Here is an 11739-nt window from a genome sequence, read left to right as displayed (position 1 = left end):
AACTATATATATTTGACTTAAGCACATTGCTGCTTTTTTGGTATATTTATTGTTACGATAGCAACCGATTACGGCCCGAAATAAAAGCCCCACGAATGGCGCACGATAAAATTATTTCCATGCAGCTGGCGCACCTTTCGAAGACGCGATCGTTTTGTCTGTTGCCGAGGCGAAGGAAAGAAACCGGTTATTTTGTGAGCGCTCATTACACAACAACCCAAATGAACTGAGGGGCAGCGAACGCAAAAACGAAGCATCCCGACACGAGTGAGAAAAGGAAATACTGCTACACGACGGCATTTAGCCGTGAACCTAGACTAGGTTGAACCGCCGACGAGGGGCGCGTGTTATCGCGCTTCCAGTGCGCTTCCAGACGACAGGCGAGTCTGCCTGACGGAGGCCGCCGCCCGGCGCTCGCCGTTTTCGAAGTTGACGCTTTCTCGAGGCAAGCACGTTGACATGTCGTCGGACAAGGAGTTTGCCGGGCGCACTGCTGTGGTCACCAGGGGAGGCAGCGGCATCGGCGAAGCCATCTGTCATGTGCTGGCCGAGAAAGGCGCCCGCGTCGTGGTAGCGGACATCAATGTAGAAGCAGCGGAAAGGGTCTCAAGGTCACTACCCGGTTTGTATCACGATGCCATGCATATCACTTTCTTTTTATAATCTCTTGCAAGAAAAATTTTTTTCTCTGCTTTCCTACGAAGAGCACTTCCTCTAAAGAAAAAAAAACCTATAGGTTATCATCGCACTGTTATAGGGAGACGTACAAGAATTGTGGGTGCTGTTTAGTTGCCTCTCGTTTTTTTTTCGGTACGCTTTTCGTAGTAGCTGTGTATAAAGTTGAGGAATAATTTGTAACGGGCATTATCAATCAGTACTACATTGCGTGTTCCCGCCATCAGAACTTGTATTTCGCGCATTTCTTGCTAGCAATTTTTGGACCGTCTAGAAAAAACAAGGACACAGTAAGGCACGCAGAAAGCCTCAAATGTTCACTCCAGGAACTGCGCCTTCCGCAAGAGTATCCTTCACTATTTGATTGTTTCACAAGCCCGCCTAGAATTAGAATGATAGGTTTCAGCTACAGCGCAGAAAGTGTTCGATCTAACGCATTTTGTAACTGACGTTCCAGAAAGTTTTTCTGAGGTACATCATGTAACCACCGACACTAAATCAGCTGGCACTAAGGCACGATAAGTTTTAAACAAAAACAAAATTTTTGGTGTGAGGAAACTCATCAACAGTGGTTGCTATGCGAGTATTTCAGTGTGTGTTTTTACGTCCAAAAGTCAATGTGATGGTTGTAGTAAACAATGTTGACAAAGATGACGCTTCAGTTTACTTGTGATGTCTCTGAAACTTTTTTTCATTAATTTTCAGCTTCGCCTTTTCTAAGTCATTTAAAGGCCAGATTTATTATAACAAATGTGACAAAAGAACTAGCACTATGAAGGATCTAGTTCGATAGCACTTATCGGGGCTTGCAAAATGATACCGCCAATTGAAACAGACGTCAATTACGTTTTTTCTATTGTGGGGTAGGCTCTGGGCGGGTTGTAGGGATGCGTTTTAGAGTTAGAGGTGCAACATAGCGACCATAATAAGCGTCACTCCAACTTTCTATGATTTTGTAACGTGTTTTTTTTTTCTACAGAAACGAAGCATTCGTATTATGCATGGATAAATACAATTTTATTTCAGTAATATAAACTTGCTCTTGGCATAGAAAGCACGTATTTCTATCCTCTCAACTGCATGTGTTATAAAATGCTGAAGCGCGTATATTTGGCACGTCAATTTACCACTGGCGTGGATGGGCTACATGGTCACACTGTTTTTGAAAGTTAGCAGTCACCAGAACCAGGACCGTTGTATCTGGCCGTTGTATAACACCTCCTATTTGTACGTTTTGAAAACTCATTAGCATGCATAATTGAGAGAGGGACAGAGAGGCAACTTTATTTATACCATCTTAAGAAAAAGGGACTGAGAGAAGTTGGGAGATCCTACTCACCGCAGGCCTCTACTGCCACATCAACCCACCTCAGGATAGCCTAGTGAGGTTGCGGGTTGTGTAGCTGCGCATGACAGCTTTCCACACCTCCTGACTACTGAGTTGCTAACGAAGGCTCAGTGGGAAAAGTGATGTGGACACTGCCATATATTATGCTTAAAGTCCGCTTTGTTCACAGTATGGAACTAGCAGTCTGAATTTGGCAAGTTCCAAGGTAAATGTTGTGGCCTAAGGCAGGGGAGATAAATGTTTGGGTTTGCAGTTTACGCCATAGTAGTACATGCCTCCGGGAAGAGTGACTCAATAAAGGCGGTAGGTATCGGCGACCGAGGTGATAGTGCCCGGAAATGTCGTTGTATGTGAGTAATCTTTCTTCAGATGTAGATACAGTAGGAAAATTATTGGTTCCTGAAGCATCCCCTAGGCCATCTTGCCTTCGGATTGCGAAAGCTCGAGCGCTTGCGTGGGCTGCTCAATTACCAATCAGAACACGTTCTCACTTAGGGCTGATTGATAATGCATAATTGAGAAAACGAAAATCCAAAAGAGGTCCAGTCACTGAATACGTAGTCGTCGAGTGGTGAACTTGGAATGTGTTTGCTTTTACAGAGAAAGCTCCCATGAGATTGCAAGAGTCACGTGCGCCATAGTTGCTGAACGCCGCCACCGGTTTCCATCACCACTATAGCCCAAAGTTAGAAAAAAGAGGTTAACAAAAACACCAAAGACCCAATAGGATTGGATCCCTGGTATTCTGCGAAAATCACAGCATATTCATGGAGTGAATGATGATGAGTGAAGCGGGTCCGTCAGCCCATTCGTGCTTCCTTACGTCCGTTCGTTCTTGCTTCCGTTCATCCGTGCGACCATCCGTGTGTCCATCCATGCGTCTATCCGTCTGCCAGTCTGTCTGTTCCTCCGTCCATGCGTCCGTTCGAGCGTTCATCTAGTGAACACTCCAAGTACCACCATCTCCCATCTCGCGACCCCTGTGGTATATACCCGCTATAGAGCGGGTATGTGGAACCGGTGGCTGCTTACTACTGCTACATACATTGAAAGATGTACAGACCCATGCCTTAAAGGGCTTCGGCCCTAAAAATCTCAGTATTATACCACAAATCCAGGCCGGTGCTTGCAAATTTGTCGTAAACACATCTCACGCAGGCTTATTGTCGGGAATAGAATGACGTGTTATCAGTAACAAGGGATAGTAAAAAAATAGGTGTCACATAATGCGAATTGCGTAACAAGTGAGCTGTCGAATGCTACAATTCATTACAAATGCTTCAAGCATAATTCTTCATTGTGGCTAGCCACAGCATAAAAAATTGCACAAGATTCCTTGCAAGTGTGTAGCGGCTACTACGCTTCTCCAAAGAATGATGAAAGCATGGCATTGTAAATGCTTCCCTACTACACAAACATTATAAAGAAGTAGGTACCCGGTAGGTGTACTTGTAGCCGTTTCCCAAAGGTTCTCCAAGGGTGCTCTGAAAGTGGGCTCTTTCAGCTTTCACTGTGTTTCTGCTGCGCGTCAAGCGCAGGCTTGAAGGTTTTTTTTAATCATTTCTGCGGTATTAGAGACTACCATCATCACCAGCAAAAAGCGCGGCTCGTGGTTCTTCGTGATGCTCGCGCTGCACAGGAGCTCTGGTTTGCCGAAGCTTTGGCTGACTGGGAATAAACGACGTGCCGCCTAAGTTCTGTTGAGTTAGTGTCGTGCGTTGTAACACCTTCCGCTGTTATAGACGCCATCAGAAGTTAGAGAGTTTAAGCAACACCAGTGCACTGGCAGTGGTAACTCAATTTGAAGTTGTCCTTTTTAAAGCAATAAAATTTATGGATACCTTCAAGCAGTCACTGTGAAATACAAAATATTCGTTTCAGTACATTGAGAGAAAAAGCAGACAAACTGCAACTGTTTTTTAACACGAAACAATTTTATGCCGGGGTACACCACGACTCCGCTGACGTATTTCCGTCACTTACTTGACGTTCTAAAATACATGCTTACGCATTGCAAAGGAGGAAAAAAGGAGATGAAAAAGTTCTATTGCTTGACGGTGAAGCAATGACCTATCTCCCCTCAGCGGGCGGCATGAGACCACTAGGCCACAAAGCACACATTGTACGGCTTCCTAACGGCACGCTATTTTTATATGCACCTACGCAAACGACCGGGAGGTACTCAGAGTAGCACAAGTTGAGTGCGTTTTCTTCGTCAGTAGCGAGATGGAGTGAAGTGCTCGCGTTGGATGCACTCTAAAGATCGTCGCTCCCCATGGTGCGATGCGAACGCTGGTTTTGTATCTAGTGCACACGCGCTTGCCTCGTGATTCAGGAGAGCACCAAGGTCACTTCACTCGCTGCCGTGGCTGTGATCACGAAAGTAGTGCGCTGCTCAAATGCGACAGCTGTTTTGCTCTCCCTGTGTATACTTCTGTGTTTTTTTCGTGCACCTTGTTGTGACAGTTGTTGGCACGCGATCGTCTTGTGTATATATGCTCATTTGATGCGTGCTTTTATGCTTGAATGGCACGCCCTAAGTTTCCTGCTGCTTCGTTTTGTTCGCGTGGCATTACAATTTCTTGCTGTAGCATTCCTTCACTTGCCCTTATAGCGGTACCATGCGCCATAAAAGCCCAACTGCCTCTATTAAGACACGGCTCGCTTTTGTGTTATACTGATTCCGAGACAGAGTGTTCAGCCTTGTTTTTTTAGTGTGTGGAGGCTATATGTTTTCTAACTTGCCAATATGGAGTGTTTTATATGTTTTATGATTTGGTCTAATATAATGCACAAGCGTCCTAAAGTATATCGGGCCCGTATATAAAGATGTATTCAGTTGCGTAATACATGCCGATTTTATATGGGCAAGTATATTTATCGAATACGCTTGCACAGCCACGAAACTTCTGCACAGTATATTTATCACCACCATGAAAACTTTGTCGCAGGAGATCAGGGTCACGTCCCTGTTGAAGTGGACGTTGGTGAGTCAGCGTCGGTCGAAAGATTGTTCAACGTTGTTCGGGAACACTGTGGTGGCACCCCAGTCAGCATAATAGTCAACAACGCGGTCATTGGCACGTCTTTTGCACCAATCCAGGATTCCAGCGAAGAAGACTTCGACCACGTAATCAAGACAAATCTCAAGGTGAGGCTCAAGAGTAGCACCAGTGCAGAGAACATCTGATATAAAACTCAGTTATGATGACATTACAATTCAGCATGTGCTCCTAGAGGTATCACCCCGGTGCGGTAGTCTAGTGGTTATGGGGTTAGTCTGATAACCCGAAGGCTGCAAAATTGAATCTAGGTCATGACAATTGCATTTTGATGGCGCTGAAAGCCCATGTACTTAGATATAAATGCACGTTAAAACCCCCGGCTACTTGCAATTCTCCGAACCCTTCCCCGCGACATCTTTCATATTCTTGTTGTGGTTTTAGAAACTAAAACACTGGTATTCGTTTTGTGGAAAATGCATCAACAAATAGAGAAAATGTATCATCACAAACTAACAGTTACCTTTTGATGTGGAGCATCTCTTACTCGCGGGTATGTCCCACGTCCACGCTCTCCTTCTCTCTCTCCAACAGCTACGCTTTACTCTCTGCACCCCTCTCATACCACCTGCTTGCGCTAGTGGCCTCATTGCGCAAGCGTGTCTCCTCCCCTCTCCCTCCTCTTCAACTCTCGTCCTCAGTGGCACACCAAATCTTTCACAAATTTACCTCACTCGTGAGCCGATATATATATTTATATATATATATATATATATATATATATATATATATATATATATATATATATATATATAGAAGGGAAAGAAGTGTATACCTAAGGGCTCGTTTTTCCGTGTTTTGACACAATATTAATGGCATCTAACGGACAATATTGCCAAGAAATGTATAGGGGAAGTTATTAGAACAAATGGAATTTAAATAGGAAGAAGGAAAAGTGGGTGAAAAAATAACCAGCCGTGAGCAGGAATTGAACCTACGACCTTCGAATAACGCGTTCGATGCTGTAACCACTGAGCTATCACAGCGGCCTTCCCTCCACCCACTTTTTCGGGTTTATATGTGAATTTAGAAGTGGGAGTGTCAGTCAGCGCCCTCTGTTTCTAAGCGGCGACTATGAAACACCCTTTTATGTGCATGTGTGGCGTCACGTAGCACGTGAATTTATTACGAGTGGGCAGCTGACCAATAGTCCCTCGTATACAACCTAATTACACCAAGTCTGCCAGTACGAGACCCTCGTTAATGAATAAGGGAAAGAAGTGTATACCTAAGGGCTCTTGTTTTCGTGTTTTGACACAATAATAATGAGATCTAACAGACAATAATGCCAAGGATTGTATAGGGGAAGTTATTAGAACAAATGAAATGTAAATAAGAGGAAAGAAAAGTGGGTGAAAAAATAACCAGCAATGAGCAATACATGTATATATATATATATATTTATATATATATATATATATATATGTATATATATATATATATATATATATATATATATATATCGGTGATTCTATTGGTATTGGTATATTGGTAATCCTATTGGTATTGGTGAATTGGTAATCCCTCAGAAAGCTTGTGCTAACATGACTGACATGCGACGGGTGCATGAATAGACAAATTTGAAATTTCCTTGCACATCAACACGTGCGACACAGTGTGGTGGGCAGGACATGTAAAAGAGCTGGGAAGTAAAGAAACCACGGATGACCTATATACATTGTAATATACATTAAGAGAGTTTACTAATATAAGAAGTTGGGTTGTTATAGGGCGAGACAGGTGAGCTTTCCTACGTTTTCATACATACCTGAACGAATGATGTAAAATTTGTGGATCAAGAAGGATTCTCTCTCTTCCCTGTCGTGATTTGTCTTGAAACCGGACTGAATAATAGTGGCCCTAGTTTTGTCGAAACCGTGGCCAGGCGTACTGACGTACGCCTGGCCACGGCGTACGTCAGTGGTACAGTGGTAGATTGGGGAGGCTTACGGCGTGTGCACGGTGATTATAAAAACTAATATTGAAACTTGTCTCTGTTTGACCTATGTATTGAACTTTGCATATTGAACACTCGAGATTATAGACGACGTTGGTACTAACACATGTGTAGTCCCCATTTATTTTTCATGAAAAGCTGGATGAGAGACTTGAGACTATTTTAGATGTCGTCAAGTGAGCGCACACTTTGCAACGTGATTTATTGCAGGGATGACAGCCTTCATGACATGAACACGTGGTTTTAGATGATGTTAGTAAATCACGAAGGGTCCACAATGGTCGGTAGACCACGCGTAGTTGTTCCGTAAAGGTTCTTTTGAGCCGCTCGCTTTGTATTAAAATGTTGAAATGCTTCTTTAAAATATGGTTGACATTTAGAGCTAAGGCCGCATGTGTCAAAACTAGGTTAGTCTGAGAACTATCTTTGGGTCTTTTGTTAGTACTCAGCAGATCTGAACGGTCGAGCTCTTCTGCACGTTTGATGGCGTCTGTGATTATCCTGGACGGATGGCTCTGTTTTTCGAGCGCGCTCCGAAGTTGTTCGCAGTAGCGGGAAAATTCGCTGCTATCAGAGCATATTCTTTCGAAACAGACTCCTTGGCTGTAGGGAATACTAGTTTTATTGTGCTTCATGGGACTACTACTGAAGTGAAGATATTGCTGCCTATCCGGGGGTTTGCTGTAAAGATTAGGTATCAGCTTCCCGTTACATAGAGTGACCATGACATCAAGGAAGTTTATGTTCACAGGTGAATACGAGTACAAAAAAGAAATCGCTGAATGAGCATTGTTAAGATCTGCTATAAAAGAAAGAAATTGCGATTCATTATGGTGCCAAATTAGCAAAATGTCGTCAATGAACTGCGTATGGTAAACTGGCTTATATCCACAGTTTGCCAAAAAATTTGTTTTCAAGGAGCCCCATCGATATTTTTCGCAGTTTGGTGCGATTCTTGTGTCCATAGATCATTGAAAATCTTGTATCCATAGATCATTGAGCATAATTTGTCCCATCAAATTCGAAATTGTTAAGTTTGAGAATGAGCTTAAGCAACGTTGCTAACGTAGATGCGAAAACAGGTTTGTCGGCGTCGCAAATCGGAACCGCACAAATTAGAATTCGTCACTTCAGCGCCATTCAATCTACAACTGTATACTCCCCGTTCTTCATTCTTTATGGTCGGCAACCTTCCTCGTTTTTGGACAGCATCCTTAAGTACTGCCCAGACCCTGCAGACGACTTTGGCCGAAGCCGCCACTTATGCCGAAGAATATGGGTAGCTCGCAGGTTTACTTACCACGCACAATCAGGCTCGCCAGAAGCACACTGATGACCGACGTTCATCCCATTCGTCATACGTCCCTGGAACAATTGTATGGCTCCACGTGCCGTCGTCTGCCTCCGGCCTTTTCCTAAAGTTCATACCCAAATATGATGCTCCATACCAGGTCCTGCACCTGACATCTCCAGTCAACTACATTGTTGAGCCTATTCAGCCACCTACAGATCAACGGTGCTGCGGGCGCGAAATATTGCACGTTGGCCGTTTGAAACCTCACTACGACCCGCCAGTCCTGCGTGCACCATAGGTAGCCATGATGGCTCCTTTTTGACTGGGGAGTCAATGTAGTGATGAATATAGGCACTGCTGGAGCAATGACGAAAACGGCGTTCATTGTGGCCGAGACGCATGCTGCTTCTACAGTGTCTATATTTCGAGACACAGTACTGCATCAGCTGAAACGACAGGCTGCTGTCTCGTTGCTGTCCGGCGCATTAGAAGTTTGCCTTACCTGGGATCTGAAAGTATTCTTACATTGTAGTATCAGTGTTTATTGCACCACGAGTCAATTACTGAAAACGTTATAAACTGAAAATGTTCTAAGGACCTCCGGCGAACGTTAAGCTATTCGTCTCGTCAATTTATTCATCAAGCACGCTGTGACGCACGCAAAGGTGACAACGAAAAAGAAGCTACATAAGCGCGTGTCATGACTTTGACTGCGCGTCGCGAGGCCCCTTATCCCTCTTTCATTTTCTGCTCTAGTTGTGTGTCCATAGTTTGAGGATATTTTGTGGCAGTTCTATATCACGTGGTGAAACACCGTGCCAAAAAGAAATTGTGAGACCAACGACGCTTCTTATATACTGCAGTTGCAGTTCAATAAGAGTTATGTGCTTTTCGAGGACGTGCAACTCACCTTTTTCCCGCCCCTGTGATTGATTGATTGATTGATGTGTGGGGTTTAACGTCCCAGAACCATCTTATGATTATGAGAGATGCCGTAGTGGAGGGCACCGGAAATTGCGACCATCTGGGGTTCTTTACCGTGAACGCAAATCTGAGCACACGGGCCTACAGTATTTCCGCTTCCATCGGAAATGCAGCCTCCGCAGCCGGGATTCGATCCCGCGACCTGTGGGTCAGCAGCCGAGTATCTTAGCCACTAGACCAACGCGGCGGGGCTCCCGCCTCTGTGAGTGAAGTCCGGGCCTCTGTATGAAGAGATGCAACTTTAAAAAATAACAACTCTACGCTCCGTTTGCAAACTCCATGCGCAGTGCGCGACCACTAAAATTGGCTGCATTGCCTATAGCATGGTATTCTGTATGTATAGAACGTGTTTTTTTATCAAGCCGAGGTGATAGATCATTAAACGTGTAAAAAGAGTACACATTGCTTCAAGTGAACGCACAATAACTAAATAAATTATATGTACCATTGTATTACCTGAACTGAAATTTGGTGCTCTTGAGCAAATTAAAAATCAGGATATTGTAACTCGTCTAGCAGAGCACCGAATTAGAACTTTGTCAAGTTTACAGCAAGTCTTAGAGAAGAGTTAGCTTAGCACCTAAGTGTCAAATTTGCAATTTCAATTACCTCAGTTTTAAAAGGGCCCCCACTTTTATTACGTGAAACACTTATACTACGTTTACGAAATTTATGTCGAGGAAATAGTAACTCTTTGCATATCGACAAAGTGTTTAAAAATGTACTTTGCTTTAAACATATTCGTCTGCGCCGTGAACAAAACTATGACCTCAGTGTTTTGTGTGTAGTTAAATAGGTGTAATCTTGATACATCTTTAATGATAAGAATCAATTACAATTATAATCAGTAACAATAATAATCAGTAACATTAATCACTGTAACATTATTATCGGTACACGCTCTGCTTTGAGGTAACATTCGCATGATGTATGCGCGGAAGACTTACATTTAAAGCTTTTCAATGGCTTCAAATGTGTATAGTTGCAATAAACGAATTGTCGCATAGCAGTTTCACTAGTGTGAATACAAAACTCTGGAAACATTGAAGCAATCAAGAAGACGTCTCTCATAGAGGTTAAAACGCATAATTGAAGGAATAAACGACGAAATTTTGAGCAAAGTGCAATGCATAAACAAATTTTTTATTTTTTTGTTTCTATTCACACTGTAATCGTTAGGACTGAATCATTGTTGCATTGCACCACATTGTGATACTTTAAAACTTATTAGCTATGTTTCTATCAGTTTCATTCACTGTTTTGTTCATCCTGCTAAGATGTGTGCAATGTTAGGAACTTCTAATTTTTAAAAAAGTAAGAAAAATAAAGCATGTGCACATCAGTTGCCTCTAGTAAAAGAGCTTTCAGAATTTTTCTTCGTTAAAAAAAGTGTGTGGTGCATGACTTAGAGAACTTTGAGAAGGGCTCAGCTGAACGACTTCCCCGTTATGACAGTACAACAGCTTTGAAAAATTGTGGCAGTACGTAAGACGTAGCAAACTCTACTTTATGAAACCTGACTTCCTTTATTAGATGGATCGCTGTCAATTGGGATTGACGTTTTTTCTTTGTTTTCTTCTGCAGGGCACATTCCTTGTGAGCCGTGCAGGCATCCGCCGAATGCTTGACGCTCGGGTCAAAGATGCAGCCATTGTCAACGTGTCTAGCATCACCGCGAAGAGCGGCATGAAGGGCCTTGCCAGCTACGTGGCCTCAAAGACCGGCGTTTTGGGATTGACAAAGTCCATGGCACTAGACGTCGCTGGTTCTGGCATCCGTTGCAACGCCGTTCTTCCAGGATTCACGGTGACCCCCATGTCTGACCATCTTACCGAAGAAGAGAAGAAGCAACTCACCGCAAACATACCTCTCAGCCGCCCTGCTCAACCGTGGGAGGTGGCGCATGTAGTGGCCTTCCTGTGTGGACCACAGAGTTCATACATGGTCGGAACCATGGTTGAAGTCTCGGGAGGTGCAGTGCTGTAGTAATAAAGAGTGCACGTACAACCTGTCAACTAGTGGTTTGTGTAGGAATCATAAACCTGACATCATATCATCTGTACACTCATTCACATACTCAATTATCCATTATTACGCATGTAAAATTATATTCCTCAAGATTCATTCACAACCAGCTACCAAAGAGGGACTCTGTGCGACCTATGTGCAAAACCACATGCGACAAATATCCTTCGCGGCACAGAATTCTAAGCTGCTAGGATTGTCCTTACCCTTCAAAATAAGCTAATGTCCTCTTCCTGTGAAAATTCTTGGTTCAGAAATTGGAAAAAAATATCAAGCAGCGAGTGATTGAGCCAACGTAGTCACTTTTTAGAAAAAAAAGACGGACAGTTGTGATTGCCGAAAATCAGTCGCATTGTGATTAACATCATTACTTAATCGGTTATACTTGCAGATG

At 43.4% G+C, this 11739-nt stretch overlaps 1 protein-coding gene across 1 annotated transcript; it reads left to right on the top strand.

Moving 5' to 3' along the window:
• Window positions 1-358: 358 nt before the first annotated feature.
• On the top strand, window positions 359-11335 carry LOC142799631 (putative oxidoreductase Mb1385). Its single transcript, XM_075887446.1, has 3 exons — window positions 359-622; window positions 4975-5174; window positions 10905-11335. The coding sequence occupies exons 1-3, from the start codon at window positions 460-462 to the stop codon at window positions 11304-11306; spliced, it is 765 nt and encodes a 254-aa protein (XP_075743561.1). The 5' UTR covers window positions 359-459; the 3' UTR covers window positions 11307-11335.
• Window positions 11336-11739: the final 404 nt, after the last annotated feature.

Source organism: Rhipicephalus microplus, chromosome 1, assembly GCF_043290135.1.
Source record: "Rhipicephalus microplus isolate Deutch F79 chromosome 1, USDA_Rmic, whole genome shotgun sequence".
NCBI lineage: Eukaryota > Metazoa > Arthropoda > Arachnida > Ixodida > Ixodidae > Rhipicephalus > Rhipicephalus microplus.
Note: the sequence above shows the minus strand (reverse complement) of the source record. Positions and strands in the feature narration are given on the sequence as shown.